General features: G+C 29.9%; 2 protein-coding genes across 10 annotated transcripts; both read right to left on the reverse strand.

Annotated features, from left to right (window-relative positions):
• Positions 1–9130: 9130 nt before the first annotated feature.
• Positions 9131–10748, reverse strand: LOC110607031. 2 transcript variants are annotated; one of them, XM_021746076.2, is made up of 4 exons: positions 10428–10748; positions 10196–10311; positions 9633–9962; positions 9131–9281 (listed from the first exon to the last, which is right to left on the reverse strand). In XM_021746076.2, exons 1-4 carry the CDS (start codon positions 10561–10563, stop codon positions 9216–9218), a joined length of 648 nt encoding a protein of 215 aa, XP_021601768.1. In that variant the 5' UTR covers positions 10564–10748; the 3' UTR covers positions 9131–9215. The 2 variants fall into 2 exon arrangements, with proteins under 2 accessions (XP_021601768.1, XP_043809487.1); XM_043953552.1 differs by lacking the exon at positions 9131–9281 and having other exon boundaries at positions 9489–9962.
• A 1200-nt stretch (positions 10749–11948) lies between these two features.
• LOC110606688 (G-box-binding factor 4) lies at positions 11949–18481 on the reverse strand. Of its 8 annotated transcripts, XR_006349445.1 has the most exons (6): positions 17243–18472; positions 17044–17115; positions 16514–16597; positions 15341–15370; positions 13269–13345; positions 11949–12259 (listed from the first exon to the last, which is right to left on the reverse strand). XR_006349445.1 is itself a non-coding variant. In XM_021745613.2 (5 exons), coding segments are annotated over exons 1-5 (1053 nt in total). In that variant the 5' UTR covers positions 18116–18471; the 3' UTR covers positions 11949–12258. The 8 variants fall into 8 exon arrangements, 5 of the variants coding, with proteins under 5 accessions (XP_021601305.1, XP_021601302.1, XP_043809340.1 ...); XR_002486545.2 differs by lacking the exon at positions 16514–16597 and having other exon boundaries at positions 13155–13345; positions 17243–18469; XM_021745613.2 differs by lacking the exon at positions 16514–16597 and having other exon boundaries at positions 17243–18471.
• Between the last annotated feature and the right edge of the window lie 6534 nt (positions 18482–25015).

A 25015-nucleotide genomic window follows, 5' to 3' on the forward strand; every position in this document is an offset into this window, starting at 1 on the left:
TTAATTGACATTATTTTTTCCCCATCCTTGCGTAATGTGTCCCCGTTTCAAAAGCAATATTGATCTTCTTTCCAGCCGATATTACCAAAAAAATACACTGGACAAGCATGTTAGGTATTACCATTATGAGGGAGGAAATGTTTTATTCCATCTCTGTTCATATTAGCTTTTTATGCTCTGGCAGATGCGAAGATTTTTGAGGAAATTTAATTTGTTCAATTTTACGTGTTTCTGCGTGAGGTCTATTCCAGAGAAAACTGATGCCATGTTATTTACCTTTTTATATGGACAATGGTCGTAGTAAATAGATCCAGACCGGGTAATGGAAGTAATTCTAAATTCTTATTGGTAAACGAGGCTTGCTCAATTGCTCTGTTGCTTTCTAACAAGCAGCACAAAAATGTTACTAATTCGTAGCTGAATTTCTAGCCAAAAGTGATTCAGCCTGCGACCTGCGTTAACTATTTGCTTTAGGTTGTTGTCTGTAAGCTCTGTTGCTGTAGGTTGGCAGACCCCCTTATTGCCTGTGTCTTGGCCAGGTATGCAATGCTTCTCCCCTATAGAAATTCGGTCCAAAAGAATAGACTTGGAAGCTTTGAATCCAGTAATTGTTTCTCATATCAATATTAGCTAAAAAGAAAAGGATTTCTCAACTAATCCATTGCTGTCTTTATCTTTTATGTGCATCACAGGGCTTGGTTGGTGAAATATAACATCCTGGAGAAAGAGCAGATTGGTCGCTTGCATACCTACCATAGAAATTGGAGAGCCAGCCATTTTAGTGGCCATCCTTACAACATCAAAATTAGCTGTCATAACTGCTAAAGCTTTAATTACCAAAAGCTTTGTGAGTGCACGAAACACCTAGAGTAATAATGTAGATTCTGAATGGTCCATTTTCTTAGCTAGTAGCTAGGCAGCAGGCCTCCCAATCTGCATGTGAAAATGATATGCTTTATATTAACATGAATAAGGCTCCTCAAATCACGTTTATGTTTATAAATCTTAACTATTTCCATTGAGACAACTGAATCTTAAGAAGGGATCAAAATTTACTGTTCGTGGTCCGACTTTAGGCTTTATCTGCTTCTTCCATTTGTTCATGCATAGCCATATTTGGAAGTTGTCTTAACTCTTCATGCAGCCCACTTATCTTTCAAGTGTTTAAATGGGTTCAACACTCTCAGCAGTGGTGGCCCCTTCCATAAATGCTTAGCTTTCTTTCTATTTATCAACTTATATCCAGCTACTTGTGGCCATTCCAATCTGCAGATTATTGCCAGCTAGGCTTAGCATTACAGTCTGAACTAGGTTTTTTTTTTTTTGAAAAAAATTGATAGTCTTAATTAATAAATATTGAAAACTGTTAGAGTGTGAACATAGTCTGTACATAATCATAGGAGATTACATAATCATAGGCTAATTGATTGATAGAGGATTCTTAGGAGTTGTCTTAACAAAACTTTGTAATATGTATATATATACACTTACTTCAATGGAAAAATATACTGAATTTGTCCAATTATTCCTTATCTTATTACATGATATCAAAGCCATTTCTATAGAGATTTAATTTATTTTTTCTCTCCCGTCAAGTTTTAATTTTTTTTGGAGATTTAGGGCTTTTGTTTTTTTAGGTTATCCATTTAGGGTAACATTTGTCTCTCACTGCCCACTTAGGGAGGACGTCGAAGTTGCCTTGCAGTCCCTTTGTCAAATTTGTAGTTTGTTTACCGTTTGGGTGTTGGGTGGAGACGTTTTTCTTACTGTTCACTGGGTTAGGTTTTATCATCTTCTTTTAATTCGTTTGAAGGTATAGGAGTATAGGGTTTTGGTTGAAATGGTTTATGACAGTAAGACCCATATTATTAAAAGTATCTCAATGTCTTCAGTAGCAACTGAGACAGGTACAACATGTCTTATTTCCTCTTCATATAAATGGGTCATTGATTTTGGTACCACGGATTACATGATAGATAATTCTCATATTTTTACTAGCTTTCGATCTTATAAAGCATCTTCTCCTGATATTATAGCTGATGGGTATAATGTTGAGAGTTTTGAAACTGTTAAACCTACCCCTTCTATTACCCTATCATATGTACTAAATTTACTTAATTTTGTCTTTAATTTAATCTATGTGAGTAAACTTACTAAAAACCTAAATTATTGTGTTTCCTTTTTTCCTGATCATCGTCTCATTCAGGATCTTGTGACGAATTAGATTATTGATAAAGGATATGTATTTGGGATCTCTACATTTTAGATGCATGGGTGCCTCAGTCTGTTATTTGCTCTAGTGTCGTGTCTCCGTGTGAAGCACATTGTCAGTTGGGACACTCTTCTTTACCGGTTTTGAAGAAGCTATGCCCTCAATTTCATAAGGTATTTTTACTGGAATGCCAGTCATGTCATTTTGCAAAACATCATCGAAACTCTTTAAGTCTTAGAGTCAATAAATGAGCTGAGTCTGCTTTTGAATTAGTTTATTTGGATGTTTAGGGCCCATGTTTGGTTGAATCTAAGACTGAATTCAGATATTTTATCACTTTTGTAGATGATTACTCTAGAATGATTTGGATTTATTTTATGAAGCATCGTTTAGAAGTGTTTTCTCATTTTTCTACCTTTTGTGCTGAAATCAAGACTCAATTTAATGTTTTTGTGCAAAATATGCGGAGCAACAATGTTAAAGAATATATGTTAGAATCATTCCAGGCTTATATGACTCAACATGGTATTTTTCACCAATCGTCATGTGTTGATGTACCCACTCAAAATGGGGTAGCTGAAAGGAAGAATCTAACATCTCCTTGAGACTGCTCAAACTCTATTGTTTCAAATGCAAGTTTCTAAGCAATTTTGGGCCGATACTGTCTCTACTGCATGCTTTCTCATTAATCGTATGCCCTCCGCTCCATAGTACTAAATAGTAATACTCCTTATAATGTCCTCTTTTCTAAGAAACTATTATTTTCTCTCGAACTACGACTGTTTGACAACACTTGCTATGTTCGGGATGTCAGAACTCATGTGATTAAACTTGATCCTAAAGCTTTGAAGTATGTTTTTTTTTTTTATATTCTCGCCTTCAGAAGGGGTATTGATGTTATTCTCCAAATCTCAATAAATATCTTGTCTCAACAGAAGTAGCTTTTTCCGAGCAAATTCCTTTTTATCCTGTTGCTCAAATCTCTCTTGATCAAGAGGAGGACGATGAATGGCTCATTTATAGAATCATATCTGATGGTGGGCCCTCTTCGAATATGCCTTCTGCTGTACAATTTGATGGTAACATTCCTTCTAGTACTCAGTCTCCTGTTAAACTGTCAGTTGTTCAAGTTTACTCTCAGAGACCTGTACATGATGATACACATCCTGCACCAGAATCTTCTTCACCATCGGATTCACCACCAAGTGGTCTTGACCTCTCCATTAGTTTTTGTAAAAGTAAATGACAGTGTAAATCTATCTATTATATTACTAACTTTCTGTTTTATGATCACCTATCTTCTTCTTCTACCTCCTTAATTATTTCTCTAGATTTCATTTATTTGGCTAAGACAGTTAAAGAGGCATTGGTTCATTCTGGATGGCATGATGCAATGTTTGAGGAGATCAAGGCTTTAGATGAAAATCATACTTGGAAACTAGTTGATTTATCCTTTGGCAAGAAGGCTGTGGGCTGTAAATGGGTTTTTGCCTTCAAAGTCAATCCAGATGATTCTATAGCGAGGCTTAAGGTTCATCTTGTTGTCAAAGGTTATGCTCAAGCCTATGACGTTGACTATTTTGACACTTTTTCTCCTGTGGCAAAAATGACCTTAGTTCGCTTGTTCATCTCCCTAGCTGTTTCTCAATATTGGCCTTTATACGATTTATATATTAAAAATGCATTTTCATATTGTGACCTCCAATAAGAAGTGTATATGGAGCAACCACCAGGGTTTATTGCTCAGAGGGAGTATGGGAAAGTCTGCCATTTGAAAGAATCTTTTTATGGTTTGAAATAGAGTCTCCGTGCATGGTTTGAAAAGTCCAGTGAAGTTCAAAATTTTGGGTTGAAAAAAGTAAGTGTGACCATTCAGTCTTTTATAGAAATTCAGATACTGATATTATTCTCCTTGTTGTATATGTTGATGATATTATCATTATAGGAAATGATAGTACATGGATCTCTTCTCTTAGAAACTACTTGCATGCGAGTTTTCATACCAAATACTTGGGTCAGTTTAAGTATTTCTTAGGAGTCGAAGTGTTGAAGAGTAAAAGGGAAATTTTTCTGTCTCAAATAAAGTATGTCATTGACTTACTTGCAGAAATTGAAAAGATGGGAGTTAAACCGTGTAGCACACTAATTATTTCTAATATATGTTTTACAAAAGATGATGAAGACCCTTATGATGATCCAGAGAGACACAGAAGGTTGTTGAAAAGCTGAACTATCTTATAGTGATAACTTGGCCAGATATTGCTTTTGCAGTAAGCATTGTAAGCCAGTTTATGGCTGCATCTACGGTGAAATATTGGGCCGCTGTAGAATAAATTTTATGTTATCTAAAAAAGACTCCTCGACTCGATATACTCTACAGTGATAATGGGCATACTGCACTTGAGTGTTTTTCTAATGCTGACTAGGTGAGATCCAAAAGTAATAGAAGGTCGACTACAAACTACTGTATATTTGTTAGAGGAAAATCTAGTGTCTTGAAAAAGTAAGAAGCAAAATGTGGTGTTCAAATTCAGTGCCGAGTCAAAATACAGAGCCATGGCCCAATCCACTTATGAAATTTTGTGGATAAATAATCTGCTGAAGGAAGTTGGTATGGATGTGTGTCACTCGCGAAATTTTAGTGTGATAATTAGGCTGCTCTTCACATTGCTTCCAATTCAGTATACCACGAACGGATTAAGTATATTGAAATTGATTGTCATTTCACCTGTGAGAATATTTAAGAAAATTTAATCTTCACCAGTTATGTGAAGATAGGAGAGTAATTGGGTGATCTACTCACCAAAACTTTAAATGGGTCTCGAATGGGCATAATAAACATCTATGATGCAATTTGAAAGGAAATATTAGAGTGTGAACATAATCTGTATATAATTATAGAAGATTACATAATTATAAACTAATTGATTGATAGAGAATTTTTAAGAGTTGCATTAATAAGACCTTATAATCTGTTTATATATATACATGAGAAATATATTGAAATTGTCTAATTATTCTTTATTTTATTAAAAAACATCAATTAAATTTAATTTTTTTAATATTAATTATAAAAAGAGAAAATCAAACCACACATATGCTCATGTTACGTTATTAAAATTAGGAGTTCATTCTAACTTTTATTTGTCAAGTCTCATTCACAAATCACATTCTCAAAAACTCTTGTTTTTCTCTTTTCTTTTTTTTTTTTCTCTAAACTATTTGTTTTCCATTAAATTCAGACTCAAATAATTTGTATCTATACCAAATAAATTTATTAAAAAGTGCAAACTACTCCTTTTTAAGTTTTAGAAGTCTTTCAAATTCGAATTTAAAACAATTAATTAAATGAGAAATTTATATAATTTCATCTAACCTAAGTTTTATTTTCCCTTTAATTTAGTTTTTTATACCTTCCTCGTGATTCCCTCTCTCTACCTACATATTCACCTTATATAATTCAAACCTTTAATCTTTTATTCGTTTTCCTTGCTTCCATCTAATCATGAAATTTTATTTATTTTTTTATAAAAATAGAAAAACAATTACAAATTTCCAACAATACAGAACAACTCAAATGACAATCAAAAGTTGCATGGATAGAGAGACCAGAAACTACTATCCTTTATCAAGTTGCTAGAACATGTCTTTTTTTTTTTTTTTGCTAAAAATAGCAATTCAATTCATCTTATGTCTGAGCCTTAGACAATTATAGATTAGGATGACATAAAGAAGCCTTTTGAGCTTAAGAAAAAATAGATTTATAACTAAGACAAGCTAGATAATTCAAGGCCTAAGAAAAAAAGACACACTTCTAACTGTTAGTATAGAGCTCAAAAGATAGCCCAAAGACTCAATTGGAGTTGAGGTCGAGAAGAGCCAGATAACTATTCAACACCGGCCACTGGAATTTTGAGCAAAGCCTTATTAGGAGAAGCGATCAAAGACTCAATAAAGCACAAGGGAATAGAAGAAAATGGCCAAAGCTTAGGTTGGGAGCCTAAGAGATCTATCTCAAATTAGTTGCACAAAGCCAATGGCAGTATAGGTTACTTGGAAGTGGCATGGTCATAAATAGACGTTGGGTAGAGCTCTTTGCCATATGTGACCTTTAAGAGACTGGATGCCTAACAGGAGGCACAATAACGTCTCCAAGAAATGCCACACCATAAAAGAAGATCTAGAGTAATCTTTTTTTTTTCTTTTTTTCTTTTTTAGGCTCAGGTTTGTTTAGTTTTTGAGCATTTGCATCAGGTTATTCATTTTCAGATTCTCAGTGGCATTTCACTTCCTGCTGCTTCTTCTGTGCCTGTTCTCTTGTAATTTCATGTTTACAAATCTTTCATCCAGTCTTGGCTCAACCAAATCTTGCATTTCTTGGATTCACCTTCATCAACCTTTTCTTCCACCAAAAACAAAATTTCTTGGCTCCTCAGTTTTTCTAACAGCATCCCTTCATTTACGGAGGGGACTTGAGCTATCTTTTCAGTGAATTTTAATATACTTTCATTGTTTTATTTTCTAATACAATTACCTCTTTCAAAAAATAATTAATTTTTCTATTGGCTTATATATATATATTATAAGTAAATCATTGGGTTTAATTAGTATGATTATCTCATAGGAAGTTATAATAAATAGATTTCATAAATCATAATGAGGAGAAGTTTTATAATACAAAAACAATTATATTATAATTAATGATTAATATAACGATTATGCAAAATAATTTTTTTATAAATTTAATAATATAACAATTATATTATATAACAGTTATATTATAAATAATTATTAAGTATAATGAGTTTTATATAAATTCCTAACATTTAACCGTTCAGACATAACACATTCCATCACTAATTCTCCACTTATATTGCATTTATGGATGAAGGAATATTAATATGATTTTCTTTTATTTTTAAAGAAATAAAAAAAAATATTAATGATAGTGTAGAAAAGGGTTTGTGACGTCATTTGTTGTAATATTATGGTTAAAGTAATTTGTTTCTTTATTGAGTGCTTCTCTTCTCTATCTGTAATCATAATAATGATAATTTTTATTATAAAATATAAAAAAAATTACTTTTTAGTTTCTGAGATTTAACGTAATTAATACTTGTATCCCTCTATTTTGGCGATCCAACACTTAAGCTCCTCACTTTCTTTTCCGTCCAAATTCGTAGTCCTTCAATCTATTTAAACCGTTTGGTCAAAGAGTCAAAGGTGAGATATTATAATTTTTTTCAAAAATACCCTTCTCTCAATGTGAAATTTTTATTTTATTTTTATATTTTCTCCTGTTGCAGAAAGGGTAATAATAATAATAATAATAATAATAATAATAATAATAATAATAATAATAATTTTTAATGAGGTTAATTTTATCAATTCATGTGTCCCAAATGATTATTTTGAACGAAAAGACTACGAATTTGGACAGAAAAAAAGTGAGGGACTTAAGTGTTCGGTCACCAAAATAGAGAGACAGAAATATTAATTACGTTAAATCTCAGGGACTAAAATATAATTTTCCGTTCATACTTTTGAAATTTTAATTAATTTCAATGGAAAATATTAAATAAAAAATTAAGAAATTTACTTTTTTATTTTAAAAAATATAAAAATATTATTAAAATTTATTAATTAATCATTTTATTAATTTTAAGTGTTAAATATTTTATTATTAATTTTTACAGTTTTAAAAATTTATTAATTGATTAATTAAATTTTTAAAAGGTGAACTAATTATTCTTTTTGTATTAAAATTATTTTAAATTTTTTTATAATATTTAATAAAATTAATTAATAAATATTTTAAAATATTAAAAATATTTTAATGTATTTTTAAAATTTAGAAATGATTTAATGAATTTATTCATAACACATAAAGTAAATAATAATAGTAATTTTTGGATAAAGTTTTGAAATCTTTCCCAATTAACTTACTTTGCAAGACCTCATTCACCCATCTAATATATTGTAAAATGAATAGCAATCTTATCTATCAATTGAATTCTTTTACTATAAAATCTTATATTTTTCAACATCCCAACATAATTTCAATCAATTAGCTACTATTATAATACCAATAGAGTGAAATGGGGCTTGAAAATTCCAAATTTAAAATGTACACAAGGAAGAAAGGAGTGGGACAAAAGTAAAAAACAAAAAGAAACAATCAATTGCATGGCTAAACACAAAAGATAAAAAAAGTGGCAATATCATTTCATCATAATCATTATACTTAAAAAGCTATTTTGAACTCATTAACCATAGTAATTAATTAATTATTTATTTATTTTATATATTCATTTCATTTTATAATTTTTTCACATATATTAAAAAATATAATTCATTTTATTAACTTTTTAATTATTCACCTCTTAAATATATTAAATTTTATTAAATATTAAAAGATATTTTAAAAATAAAATAAAATTATAATAATCAATTTATATATTATTATAATCTAAAAAATAAATAATAATTATAAAATAAATTTTTTTTATAATTCTAATTTTAATTTTTTTAATATTTTTATAATTGTACTATGATTTATATTTTCGTTAAAAACTAAGGCTCAAAACTTGTTTATCATAAAAAATTTTTCAATTAACAAATAAAAATTTTCAATAAAGTTGTTTCACAAATCTATATTTCTATTACTTATCCTGAACTGAGTGTTGGAAATTTAAGTATGAGACAAAAAAATACTTTTTTTTTATTTCTATACCTATTTTTAAATTTAAATATTTCTTTAATTAGAGTTTTCTTTGTTAATTTTAAAATTTTTTTATTAATTTTTAATAGAAATATAAACGGTGAGTATAATTATAAAGAGTATTTTTATTAAAAAAAAAGTAAAAGTAGGATTATAAAAGAATATAAAATTTAAAATTTTTAAGAATATAAATCTATAAATAAATAAATAATTAATTAATATTATAATAAATCTCATATTTAATTATAGAGTGCACATCTGTCTAAAAAATTTCAGTTATAATTACAGTAATACAAGCAATGCCACACAAAATGGAGTGATTTGAGCTCCAAATAACCCCACCGATACCTGCATTCCCACCCAAAAGCACAACTCAATATGTTATATCTAGATTTACATTTCCCTTTCACAAATCACATTTTCATCAAAAGAAAAGAAAGAAACCTTTTAGAAAAAGAAAAAGGAAATTTATTAATTTTTTAATTATATCTAAATATTAAAAATATAATAATTTTTTTTTGAAATGGAATATAATAAAATTAAATAAAATTATAATAATATATTTATATATTAATATAGTGTAAACAAATATGAGCAGATGGGACGAGAGGTACCGACGTTACCTGAGAAAAAAAGAGAGTTTGAATTGTAAAATTTGCAGGGAATATGAGCGGATGGGACGAGAGGTACCGACGTTACCTGTTGACGATGAGCAGAGGCGGACAAGGGGCGAATAGTAGCTGAATCAACTTCACCGGTAGGCAAAGGAACGGCTGGATTACTATTGATAAACGGCATGCCGCCGCCACTTTTATCCGGCACCACCGTAGGTACAGTCAATGGAGAGTTTGAGCCACTAATGGGTTGAAGAGCCGGTGAAGATACTCCGCCACCGGAAGTGGGTGATGGAATTGGAGCCGGTGCTTGTGGAAGGACCTTTATGGAGAGTTTTTGAGAAGCTTGAGCGCAAGATTTCTGAGAGCCATTGTTGAAGGCGAAGTAGTAGAAACCAAGGCGTGATGGGTACCACTTGATTTGCATTTGCCACAAGAAATTACAATTTGTTAGCCATTTCATATGAAAATTAGCTCAAATCTTTCAAAGCTAATCTTGGCATAAAAAAAATAAAAATTTACAAAACTAATTGCTTCATTTCTAATTTCCACTAGTTGGTTCCTCTATAGGAGTTTTCTGTTAATATAGAATGTTAATATAGAAAATAAATAATAATTTTCTCAAAAATATTTTGGAAGACGATATACCGTGTAGGAGGTGGAGTTGGGCTGAGTGAGAAGTGAAGCTTGAGTGAAGTTGCAGAGATTGAATGCTCTTTGGTTCTGGAAAATGTAGAGCTTGTAGTGATGCTTGTGTTTGAAAACTGAAAAACAGAAGGAGGAGGAGGCAAAATGACAAAGCAAAGGAGTCAAAGAAAATTATTAATAATAAAGAAAAATGCATGAATTTTTTTTTTAAATTTATTTTTGAAGTACTTACTGATTGAGTCTCCTACATGAACACTGGGATGTTTCCACTCAGAAACACCATCTACTAGGATTGTTATGGAGTGAGAAGATTGAGAGAACAAGAAGAGTAGAAGAAGAAGAAGAAAAAGCATGAAAGAAATCTGCATGGGTCTTAAAGATTATTGGACAATTAGAGGCTTAGAGGGAGGAAATCAATGGGGGCACTCTGGGTCTGGATCATTATAAACAGCAGAAGATTTGAAGTGGAGAGGGAGAGAGTGTTAAAATGTCAGATGTGTTTGGCCTTTTGATGGGAGGAGAGGAGCTTTGGAAGGATGACAGAGAAGAGACTTTGGAGAATGAGTTTTAGTATATATTATTCATAAGAAATTTTATTATTTAATATAAAAAAATACAGTCTATCGTTTTTCTAAAATATATTAAAATGCTCCTAAATTTTAAAAAAAAATCTATTAATATTTATATTAATTTTAACAGTTAATATTTTATTCTTTAATTTAATATAAAAAATATTATTTTGATTTCTATTTTTATAAAAAAATATATTATTTCATATTTTTTATAATATTTAATAATTAAAATTAATAAAAAAATTAATTAATACACTTTTAAAATCTTATAGACATTTCGCAAACTAATGCGTTTTTGTACTTTTTTTTATTCTTATGCTGAAAGTTGGACGGAATGATTTTGTTTTGTGGAAAATTTCAAGCCATCATCGACACCTTTAAAAAAAGGAAGGGGAATGATTAAATAAAATGGAGAGAATGGGAAAATTTTGGATTTGTTTTGTGACGTGGTGTGGGCTTGGGTTTAGGGTTGGATATCCAATAAATATTTATAAATATGTAATTATGATGTGGATTATTATTCCTAAATGATTAGTTCTGTGAAGTTCTTTGGCAATAAATAGCATATAATCACTTCATGTGGTTGTTCTTTTTCTTGGGTGTGGAGGAATCTTAATCTACTTTCTTTCATCAAATCCCTGACATCTTTCTTTTTTTTTTAAAAAAAAAAAAAAAACTAGTGCTTTGGTTCTTTAATTTGTACTGCGTCTTTGAAAAATAAAGATTATGAAGAGAAGAAGAAGATTTTTCCACTAAGCAAATCTAAAAACCTTTTAATGTTTTTTTTTTTTTTTTTTTTTGGAAAAGAAAAAACAACTAGAGACCATTGTCTTCTTAGGAAACTCAGTTTTCCAGTTGCGAATTAATTTCCAAGATTCACTTTATGGGCGTCTTTCTCCTACAAGTTTAAATTAATAATTATAGTTGTCTTGAAATAAGGCTAAGAAATTTTACAATTGTTGTTGTACATAAATATAACACATTGGACGATAATGAAAATTGAATCCATCGGTTTGAAGTTTATCTTCTCTGTCCCATAAAAAATAGTTTCATTTGTTTAAATTATAAATTATTTTTTTAGGATGATAATTTATTAACTTTTTAATATACCTTATTTACTAAGTATTAAAAAAGTAAAATTTATTACTTCTAACTGCAATTTAGTAATATAGTAGTATGTGTAGGTGAAAGATTTTCTTTTTATTTTCTTTTGATTTGCAACAGTGAAAAGACTGTTTAACTTATACCAAGACAGAACACATATTTCTTATATTCTATCCCAATAATTAGGGAAAAATATCAGCTTTTTTTCTTTTTATTATTTTTTTTCTCCTATTGCTATACAGATCTCTCAAGTAATCTTTTTTTTTACACCTTTTTCCGCACATCCAAACATGGTGTTAGCGGGAGGCCAAGACTAGAATACAAGGTGCTCAAGCCTCGAGGTGGAGGGCAGTTGCTTTTGTTTTGAAATTTCGAAGTGGGCCAAAGTCTGCAAAGAATAAAAGGATCAAACAAAGACAAAACAACACTGACAAAAGGACTACCAAAAGCTCAAAAAGAGACCTTGAAGACCATAAAATAAAATATACTGAAAGCAATTGTACAACACAACAGATAGTCTTGTTATAAGCATTTATCCTTGCTCCAAATTCAATCTCAACATATTTCTATTTGCAAAATCATATCCAACAGGAAACCGTCGTCTTTTTGTCATGCTCCTGTATAAAAATCAAAGCTGCTGATGACAAACCCAATTCAGTTCACTTGTTGGAATGATTGCCAGCAATCTCATTTCTTTTTAACAATGCCCTTCAGCATGCCGACTACACAAACTATTACAGCAAGCAACTTTTCTAGAATGCCCCACCAAAGGACCATTTCTTACATCATTATACACTATCATCACCCACATATGAGAGAGAGAGACAGAGAGAGAGAGAGATGCTTCAACACGACAGCTTCAGTTCACATGATCAGACACATGCACCAATTTTTTTTCCAGGAAATTAATGCAGCATGAGCTTTTACTATAAATAGATACCATCCGCCAATTTTACATTTTATATAAAAGCTATCATAAGTTGCCAGCACGTAAATGGGGTGTGCAGGTCCAGAATTTGGAATTTCTCAACCCCTCCAAACACCTCTCTGTTTTCCCCTTACAATAGCAATTGGGAAGCACCAAGTTTGGCATTGCTTGCTAACTCGACAAATAACTAGAATAGAACCTAGACCCTCTAACATCCATCTTAGCATGATAGGCCTTCCACATATGCAGTTAAACAAGGAATTTGCTTTCATAATTCAGGTTGCTATGCCCTTGTATATTAGTTTTGGTAATTAATTTCAGAAGCCGCAATTTCTTTCAGAAAAGAATCAGGTACCTAGTTTTGAAGAAAATGGATTTTTATGCCAAGAATACTGCTTTTTTCATTTACTCTCCATGTCAGCAAACAGTATCTGTCTTCATCTCACACTTTGAGAACATATAATCTTACCACTGCATGGAGTGAACTCTCCGGAGCCTTCGGGGTGGTCTTCTCTTCTCAACAACAGGCACCACTTTCTCCATAAGCTGCAGGAGAAAAAATACATATAAATTAATGGGGAAAAAGAAACGTAACCAATAAGTAATGGTTTATGCTTCACTATCCTATTTTTACCATGTCTGCTCTCCATCATTTTTATATGATCTTGCTTGCCAAATCTCCGGAAGATCTTATGCATGTATAATGTATTACCTACAATTCTTTTCTTTCTTTACATGGTCCTAATTCCTATGATTCTAAAGAAAACGTTTATACCCATAAAAAAAAAAAATTATATACTCCACCTGTAACTCATTTAAATATTTTCTTATTTTCATGCTTTCATACTTATCAACGAAAATTTGTTTGCTGCAAGTAGAAGTTGCTCATGTAACAAAAATAGTTGAAAGTTTGATTACAAAATTTCTTTCAGTATCTACAAGATATAGAAAGGGGATTTCAAATGATACAACCAGCATTTCAGTACTGAAAGTAGTTTGCTTATTTCCGGCATTTCAAGATTTATGAATCTGGTTTTTAACCTCCTGCAAAGTTAGATCAGCAACATTCTGCTAGAAGTGTAAAAAATTCTTGTTCCCTCTTTAAAATTATTACACAGTGACTAATCTCTGCCTTCATTAATTACCAAAGCTCTAAAATGTTTTATAGTTGAGAATCTTAAGGGCACTATTCCTTTTCTGCATCAAAACCGATGAGAAAAGGACTTGCTTTCAGATGTGATGACCATCTATAGGAACTATCAAAACCTACTCAGGGTCTAAATAAACCAAACTGTTCCTAAGCTATTTGAAGTTCAGCCCAACTGAGCTCAACTCAATTTCTAAACAAGTCAAGGTTGAGCTTAGTTTTTAGCCTCTTGAGCTCCACAGTATTCGGCTAATTAAGACTCGTGAGCTTGACTAATTTTCGAGTTCATAAGCAGACTTGTGAACAGTCTCGTTAAACAGGCAGAGATTAATATCATAAAAAAATTAAGCTCAAACTTCACATTAATACTTGACTCGAGTTCGAAATAAGTAAAACTCGAGTTCAGCTCAAATTCAAAAAAATTTTAATAAATCAAACTTGAGCTCTCCAAAACTCGGCTCGACTCAATTCGCTTGCACTTTTACCAACTTATAAAGGAACTCATTCAGAACAAAGCATCAAAATGAATTCCATCTTGTACCAGCCAATTTTAGAGGAATTGTTGTGCTAAACAAATCTATATCTTCCCATTAATCTTTAAGTTCAGTATATCGACACAGAGAGAGAGGGAGCATAAGTCACCATCCCTTTTTGATCTTAATATTTTCAAGAACGAAAAAGTAAGGAATGGCACATTACAAATGCAATTCAATTTCCAAATAACTTTGTCCTTTAATTTTTTTCTTTTCAAAAGAAGAAGAAGAAGCAGAAGAAAAGAAAGGTTGTCTACCCTTGAGCCTTGAGCAGTTTGTGTGCTTCTAGTTAGTACATAAAACAGACAATTTGTCGCATGATTACAAACACCTGTGAAAGCCTCTAAATAGGTATCCTTAAAGAGCCTATATTTCTAAGTGAAGTTAAGCTACTCAAATTTACCTTATTTTTTTCCTTATAAAATTTAGACACCTTTCAATTGTGTTGATAAATAATCATCTCGTACACACATAAACACAACCTTGTGTATATCACTCAGTCAAAACTCAGAAGCCCACACAATCCCAAGAAGAACCATAACCAAATTCCTTCTTGTTTGTCCTTAAATGGGAAAGATGTGCATTCATAGTGCCCCTATGATAGACAAATAAAATCTGCGCTGAAAACATGTCTTTTAAAAGTTAAAATCTGTGCTTCCTTCTCCTTTTCTCATGCATCTGAATTTGTTTCTGCAGTTAATGCCTAATAATCCAGTATCAACTAGTCCTTTATCTCAGTCATAAACTACAACATGGTTCTCCTGTATTTATTTATCAATTATTCTGGAAAATTTAACCTAATCTAATTGTAAGCATTATCCATATTTCAGAAGAAATGCAACATCCAAGTAATATTAATACCTGTTTGAACCTTTCTTTAGTCCTCTCTTCCTGCACAACAAATTTCTTTGGTCAGAAAACATAAATTACTTATCTTAGGACAACTAAATCATCAAATTGCCTAAACCTCAGTAGAGTAAACCCAATACATAGAGATCATAGAAATAATATTAAACAAAATAAAGCACATTCTCTTTCATACTTATTGATAATTAAGGATACAGTACAACATACAAATTACAAACCAATAGAAGAAACTAAAAGGCATAGCAACGTTATTTACTTGATCCAACCAATTTTAAATAAGCAGAATCAAATATTAACTTGCCTGCAAAACTGCAAATTAAATGAAATGCAGTGTATGCTTGGTAATGTTTAACTTAAAAACAATGACAAGTGTTGTAACTGGCAGTAATTGATGCCATGACAGTATTATACTTGAGCAAACAAAACTGAAATACTCTATCTTCCTTCATGCACCCAAAGAAATAAACTAAGTTGCTCAACAGCACAGCATGCAACCCTAGCCACTTTGAAGATTGGACCCCAGGGAATTACTATTTAAGATAATTCCCTTCAAAATAGTGACCTAAGTGCCATGAAGGTCTTCCATATGAACGCCCAACCTGTGTGAATTGATTATACTGCGAGTCTGTGAGAGCGAGTACATCAACACAATAAGTAGAGAAAGCAGGAAGGAGGAATGGAGCAGTTCAGGACTCAGGAGGTAGGGAAAAAGTAACTAACACCAATTGCCAAATGAATAATAAAACCATGTCCAACGACCTCAGGATTTGAGTTAAACACCAGCTATAAAAATACATGTATTGAATAAACATTATCTTAACACATTCACATTTTTTGGCTGTTTCAGAAACAAAGTAGAAGAGAGCATGTAACAATATTAAAATTTTTGCAGCATGAAAACAGATATCCAAATGTAGCTAACATTAAGGCAACTGGTCAGAGATGTAAAATGGTATACAGATATATTTACTTTTCTCATCAATGACTCCAAAAGTTTGAGAAAATCATAGTATTTAACAATCTAGGAGATATTAAAATAAAAACCGATTACACACTAGTTTAATTTAGAACATCTCCAATGAATAACAATGAGAAGAAAATTAGATACATTGGTTCAGTCAGATAATATGGAGAATATGAAGTCAACATCAATAGTTGATGGCACACCTCATTACTTGAATGATGGTATGCTCCACTTCAAAGTAAGCAGCCAAACCTATCCCAAAGTTTCTGTTTCTTCCTATAGCTTGCCTACAAATTATTAAGTCAGCAAATTGATAAAGCACTAGTTTAAGGCATTACCTTGGATCCATTGCAGATAGAGTAAGTCAATTCATATTAAAGTTGCCCAAGGGACCATGGCAACAGGAAAAAAATCAAAAGCACAATTTTTTGGCAACAAAATAATGGCAAAACATTGAAATAGCGCAAGTGGCTACCTTCAAAATGCCAACTCAGAAAGTTCAAATAAAAAAAAAATGAAGTTGCTCTTTTATATTTGTTATTATTATTTTATTTTATTTTTGCATTATCTCATAGCTTAGCAATAAGTATTTCTCGATTCTGAATGCCATAGAAAGAGAATGTGTTAACTATCTCCATGACAGTCTAAACTAGACGTGTATGTGCTTTGCAGCAAAAGATTATATACACCTTAAATTACAATTTTCCTAAAACCAATTACAATGAGAAGTTACCTTCTCTTTCAGCAACCGCTCATTCTCCTCCTCTAGCCTCACTGCCAAACACTCTAATTCGACTTGATAAGCCTAAAATCCAGATCACCACAATTTAGGAAGAGAATGTGCCTTGAATATCAGCCAAATTCAATAAAAAAACAACAAAAGGAAGACACAACTCAGCATTTATGCAAACACAACATTTCAACTTACTCACCCGCTTCCTCTCTCTAGACCTGGCAGCTGACTCCCTATTCTTGATCATCCTTCTCTGTCTTTGTTGTGCCGCCTTATCTAATGGTTCCATTATGGTAGTCCTCCCTCTTTTTCCCCTGCCTACACCACGTCCCCCTCCTCCAACAACCCCATCCGCTCCACTTCCAAATCCAACAATCGATCCCTCTACTTTATCCAACATCTGGAACGCACTGGGTGGAATGGGATCAAACGCATAAACTCCCCCACTCAACCTCTCTGGAGGCGGCATCTTGACCTCATCCTCCTCCCCAACGTCCACCGCCCCAGCTTTGGCCAGAAAATCCTCCAACGTCATCATCTCATCAGGTTCCTCCTTCATCTCCTTCCTCCCGGAGACAATTTCCCTCCATACATCGTCCACGGTTTTACTAGCCTGAGGAAGAACACCGTTCAATTCTTGATTATTGCTACTATTACTATGGTTTATCTCAATTGTCGCCGTTGTCACTGCTGGCGACGGTTGCGGTGGTGGTGTTGCCGGGAGAAGAGGAGCAGGGGTATCAACAAGAGTAATTTGAGCGTCAAGGAGAGTAGACTCAGCAGAAGGAGTGGGGTAGGCATTACGCAGGATGCCGTCGACGGTCATTGTAGTAACCGCCGATGAAGACGACGATGGCGTAAGATTACGAAAGTTGCTTTTAATTTGATCAGAAGAAGAAGAAGAAAAAGCATTTAGTGACTTTGTTGAAGAAGAAGCAACAGATACAGAAGCGGCAGCAGCACTAGCAGAAGAAGAAGAAGAAGAAGCGCGTCGCGATCGAGCTGTTGCTGATGATGATGTCAGATCCGAACTTTTCGGTTTCGACGACGCCATCACCTTCGACGACGCCATATTTATTCTAAATTTCCTGCACTTTCTCTCAAGAATTTCCAGTTACCGGAATTTCAATTTTCGCCTCCTTCCCACTCCGTCATGTCCTTGCATCTATGGAATTTTTATTTTCTTTTTGGTCTGTGTACAGTCTAAGGTTTTTGGGTTTTGGGGTTTGATGCTCTGCTAGTTTGTTGGGATCAGGGAGACTCAGACTGGGCTTCAGAGAGCGTGAGGGTCAGCGCGTGGCGAAATTTGTTTTATTTTTAGTATTATTTTTTCATTCGAGGGCTTTGACTCGGTGTCTTTTTTTGAAAAAAATATAGAAGATTGGAGAAGGGGCTAATGTGACGGGGAGACGTGTGGTGGCTGTGACATAACTTTCAGGTAATTACTTTGGAGGTATCTATCTACCTGAAACGTGATTGGTTTGGATTGAATCTATTGATGTCATGATGTTTGGATTTGATTCTGATTGGTTTGTACTTTTTCTCAATGTATTCCGTCTTTGGAAGAAAAAAGGCGATCGAGTATCGGATGACTGTACCTCATTCTAAATGTGTGTCGTTTCGTGTAATGTTGGGCTGGTTAAATATGGACTTATTGATTTCCATATTTTATATTAAAAACACACAAAAAAAACCACGTAGAAATGATGAAATTACAAGAGATAGCATTACGTAAAATAAAATAAAATAAAATAAATTCACAACCTGTGAAAAGGAAGAGAATAGGTAAAATAAAATAATAAAATTTTTTGAAGTCTCGAGTTTAAATCTAAGTATGTGGTATTTTTAAATATTTTAAAAAAATATTTTATCTTTTTAATGAGTATGTTCAATATAAATTTGGATTAGTTAAATTAATAGATTTTTTTAAAAAAAAAAGAGAATAGAGAGCAGAGAATATGATAAAGAAAGTATCGATGTTTGTCCTAAAATTCTCGATTTTATCAAATTGATATTTAGGTTTAATTTTTTATTTTTTCTAATGATGATTTTTTTGTTTGATTTAGCTTTTTCTTATATTTGAGTAGGAGAAAGAAAATTTTATTTTTTTATACTTTCTAATGTTTACTCTTTTTCAATTTCCCTTGCTGAAGTGGTAATAGTGGTTTTGGTTGTTTTGTTTTGTTAATGTGGTTGTTCTTTTATTTTTTTTTTGTGCAAACTTTGTTTTCTATATAAAAATATTACTTTTATGATTCTACAATTTAAGGTACTTCATTTAGTTTTCATAAAAGATTTTGCTTTCAGTGATGTTAATATTTTGAGATCACGGCACTATATTTAATGATCACTACTCTTATACATCGTTGATAAATTAAGTTCTATTAAATTTATTCATTAGTTGCTATTTAATTTAATGATATGCTGCAGTCGAATGCTCTTGTTTGTTTGGCTTTTCGCATATTGATTTTTTTTTTTTTCTTTCTTTTGTCATATTTTTTATGATTTTTTTTTTACAGTGATTGCAGGTTTTTTTCCTCTATTTTCTTCCTTGTATTTAATGTTCTATATAATAGTTAAAAAAATTTAAACTTGTTCATATATAAATCCTTTAACAACACTTCACTGTTTAAAACTTCATGTAAGCCAATGGCTTTTGCAACTCCTGGAGGATATAGACATTAATAATAATCTAAGAGATCATCGATAGGGATGTAAACGGGTAGGATATCCGTGAAAATTAAATTATCCGAACCCGAACCCGATTTATATTAGTAATATCCGAATCCGTTCTGAACCCGATTAAAAATTAATTTAAACTATCCAAATCCGTACCAAATCCGATTATTATTACCCGAATAAAATCCGAACCCGTTTAATTTTATATATTTTAATTAATAATTTATATAAAAAATATTTTTCATTAATAATTTTCATTTAAAAAATCTAATATTTCTAAAAAATATTTAAATTTAAATTTTTAAATAAAAATATATAAAAAATTATAAATATTATTGTAAAATATATTTTTTATATTAAATTAATTATTTATATAAACGGATTCGGATGGTGGGTACCATGTACATAAAATTCGAATTCGATCCGAACCCGCAACGGGTATTATTTTTAAAACTTGAACCCGTCCCAAACCCGATTATAACTACCCAAATCCGTTCTATTAGGGTTCGGTCGGATCGGGTACCCGAAAATACCCGATCCGTTGCCATCCCTAATCAGCAATTAAATCATTTACAAATCTAGTGATTCATTCAATTGACAACATTGAAACGTTAATATTACATTATTTTTAGTCCAGCCAAAGATATGTAATCATCCAATTTAGATGAATCACCCATGACATCTTGTGAGTATAAAGTTATTCTTAGTATACAACATTCAATCGTTTACTTTACTCTTCCTATTTATCTATATTATTAAAGGTTACAAATTAAAATGGATCAGTTCAGTTCCACCAAAATATATATTTTTATTTAGAAACATGTCAATATAACTTTTTATATATGTTTAAGTTGTTATTTTATATGCACTAATACAAAGTACAACGATATAATTTTAAGTGAAAAAGCAGCGAAAGTAAGAAATTTAAAAAAAAAACAACTTCAATTTCAACCATTTGAAAACTCTCATTAAAAAGTTGGTGGAACATTTTAATTTTGAAAATTATAAAATACACATAATTTATGATATAAAATTTAATATAATTCATATTAAATATATGCGATTATATTCCAAATCAATCATACAAATGACAACTTTAAAGATATTATGTTTGAATATTAACTATGATTTATGTATTCAAATCTATGTAGGATAATTTATGAACTTTTTTCATCAAGACCAACATCAAATATCCTCTTAGGTCATCTCCAACCCTATACACTATTTTTTGCATTATTTTAGTGATTTGTATCAAAATAATGCAATATTATCTCCAATCTTCTGCACCATTTTTAACACCAAAAAAAATATTCTATTTATATTCTTTTCTCTTTAATATTATATTATTTATTTTATTTTAACTTTATTTATATATTTCACTCAAAAAATTCATATAATTTTATATATTCACTCTAAATACTTATATATTTTATATTTTCATCCAATATTCAAATATTTAATTATTTTATAAATAAACAAATAAAAATATATTAATTATAAAAATTATTAATTAAATAATAATTATAAAAAAACATTACTTAAACATTAATTATAAACATACATTAATAAATTAATTTATTATAAATATTATTTATAATTGTGAATATATTAATTTAAATTAAATTTCAATAATTATAAAAATATAAAATAAATTAAAAATATAATAAATGATGAGAGTGAAAAAAAATTTAAATTTAATTGAAAATATATATAAATTTTAAATTATATTATAAATTAAAAAAAATAAAAAAAAATATAAATTTTAGATTATATTATAAATTAAAAAAAATAAAATAAAATAAAATGACGTTGCTACAGTATCACGCCTAGCAGCGTCACGCCATAAGTGTAACACTGTAGCGCAACGTTAAAATTCCGTTGGATTTTGACGCTGCATTGGATGATCATCTCCAACGCCAAAATAAAATTTGGTGTAGCGTTCGAGATGACCTTATGATCATTCCCTGATTGCAGTAGAAGTTCAACGATATCATAGAGCACATGGTTGTGAAGGTTTTTAATTATTTAATGATCCACCAACATTTAATTTAAGAAACTCTTATGGGGGAGATTACTAAAGTTGTTATTTTAAATATCAAAGACAATTTTGTCACTAAATTATAAATTAATTGTAAATTGGTATTGTCTTTAACATAAAGAATAAATTTATAATTTAAAACTTTAAAATTTAATTGATACACAAATTTTAAATAGAAAATAACTTGTTACTAAAATTCAATATGTTTGTTGTAAATCACATTTTAAAGATTTTAACAGAAAATTTTAGTTTGGTGAGAATGATAATTGAGTACTAGATAAATAATGAAGAAATGCGAGAATCACGTTAACCAAGAAGAAGACAAGTTTAATAGCTAGCCAAACATGTCTAGTCAAATATATAAATTTGGGAGGGCAGAAGAGGCCACCCATCCTGACTCCACGACAGTTGCATTAGCTGAATTCGTTTCCATTCTCATTTTCGTTTTCGCTAGTGAAGGCTCTGCACTTGCTCTTGGTATATTTCATTTCATCTCATTTATTCTCTTTGTATGGCTCTTTTGTCTCTAAAATAAATTGTGAAAGGTCGGATTTCTTTATAATCTTTCTGCAAACGGTAGTTTTCGTCCTCACTCGAGCGAGTTAGTCTCGTTAAAGAAAGTTTCAAATCAGAGAGAACCTGAATTTGCCTCAGTAACTCGAGAAAGTATAGGAGAACGCTAAAACTTGAAATCGCCATAACTGAAGCAGAAGAATCAAGGTGCATGAACTATCTCCATAAGCATCTCTCACTTTCACTGGATGACTCTTCGCCAGACAAGTACACCTGAGGACGTATTCCAGTTTCAATAATAATAGCTGGACGGTAAATGAGTCTAAGAGTATAAGGTTTTTGCTGTCATTACAAAATTAATTAACGGCAAATGGATCTTATTTGTAACGGATTTAAAATTTAAAAACTTAATTGTTAAGTAAAGGAATTAATTTGTGGGTTTTACTAAAATTTAGGAAATTGACTGTAAATTACTCAAATAAATTTATTAATATTTTTATCTTTTAAATAAAAATTAAATACTAAAAATAAGTTATTAATTAAAAATATTTTTATAAAAGAATAATTAAAAAATTTTATTATAAATGGTCAATAATTTATTTTATTAATTATTTTTTTAATAATTTAATCAGTAAATTTAATCATTATTTTTTATTTTTTCTCATAATTTTTTACGAGAATTAAGAAATAAAGGAGTAAAATCTGAGATATTTACTCATATACACTTATCATCAGACTGAACTGTGAGTGTATTTTTTCTCGTAATGTTAAATATAATTTTTTATATTTTAAATATAATATTTTTTTTCAATGAATATATTCATGGAAAATTTTTAAATAAGTTATTAATTAAAAAGAAAGGATTTTAAATAATTTTATAATTTATATATAAAAAATACTCTTTCTTTTCTCAAATTTATTATTTTCTCTTCAAATGGAGAGAAAAATAACAGGAAAAAAATGAGTTATTTTCTATTTTCTCTTTATTTTCCTTGGCTTAGATGACCAAATAAATTACAACATCCAATTAAATTTGTACTACAATAACTTTCTTTTTCTTTTGATAAGGATGTTGAATGTGGATCTTTCATAGTTTAACTAAATACAGTTAATTATTAACGAGATTTGTGAAATTTAATATTTATTTTTATTAATATAAATTAACTTATAACTAAAATATTTTAATCTTAAGGTATTTACTTTTTAAAACTGATTAAATATTCTTATTTAAATTTCAATTATTCTTTATGCAATACTTACATATTAAGTCTTCATTTAATTTAAAAAAATACTTTATAATAAAATATATTTTTATATTTTTTAATTAGGATACTTAAAAAAATTAACTAACAAAAAATTTTTTTAATTAAAAAAATCAAACTATTTTTTTAAAAAATAACATTCTCTTATCATTATTTTGTTGAAAAATAGTTTTTCATAAAAATATTTTTTAAATATAAGTTTTTTTTCAGATAATCCAAAGCTAAAAAATAACTAAACTTATTCTAAAGGCTCTGTTTACTTTATGGAAAATATTTTTTAAAAGAATATTTTTTTTATATTTTTTAATATTTGTGACACTCAAAAAATTTAATTAACAAAAAATATTTTCTTGGTCAAATAAAAAAATAAAATATTTTAAAGAAAATAACTTCCTCTTTTAAAAATAGAAAATTATTTTTTGCATCTTAACATCACTATTAAGAGCTCTATATATAAATTTTTTAATAAATTTTATTTTTAAAATTAAAATTAAACAATAAAATATAAGTTTAAAATATTTTTCATGAAAATATTTGTTTTAGAAAATATTTTTTATGGAAAATATTTTTCAAATACAAGTTATTTTCTACAAATAAATAGAGACTAAGACTCCATTTATTTGTAAAAAATAACTTGTATTAAAAAAATTATTTTCCATGAAAAATATTTTTTTAAAAAATGTATTTTTTATTGTCTAATTTTAATCTAAAAATAAAATATATTAAAAAATTTATATATTGAAGTGTTAATAAAAAGTCAAATGATAGTGATTTATGATAGTAAGGATGGAGTTGTACTATAATTGGTTAGAATATGTAAAAGAGGAAGTGTGAGGCGATGGTGGGTGTCTACAGCAAGCATTCCAATACTCAAGTTATAATTTTGAAAAATAAGAGAATGTAATAGACGATTTAGAGTTTGAGTAGTATAGAAAATATCGTACCTTTATTTCTGTGATTGTTTTCATTTTGTACTGTAAAAAAATAGAGATAAATATAATATTTTTTAAAAATCCGGCAATGATATAACTGATTACTCGATAAAAAATATCACTAGCTAATAAATTGGTAATTCCGCAATTACAAATGTGATGGGAATGTGCCTTGTAACGATAACAATGTGACAAGACTTGACTTATTATGGAAGGACGAGTCATGATGATGATTCAGATATTAAAATGTTTGGGTCTCCTTTTACTCAATGAGATTGTATTTTTCACTTGTCAGATCTTGCCACGTGACTCCGGTTTTATGGTGATAGTTCATAACTTATTTTAATGTAACATTAAATAGAAAATGACTTTTTTTCTCAAATATTTTGATAAGAAAAATAATTTATATTAATTTTTTTAAATACTTTAAATGTGTGAAAATATAAAAAAATATTTTTTTAAAAAATAAATGGAGCCTAAAATTTAATATATTTAATATATTAATTATTAAGTTTTATAATGTTTACTTAATCGACGCAAGTTTTCCT

The sequence above is a fragment of the Manihot esculenta genome, chromosome 18 (assembly GCF_001659605.2).
Source record: "Manihot esculenta cultivar AM560-2 chromosome 18, M.esculenta_v8, whole genome shotgun sequence".
Lineage (NCBI taxonomy): Eukaryota > Viridiplantae > Streptophyta > Magnoliopsida > Malpighiales > Euphorbiaceae > Manihot > Manihot esculenta.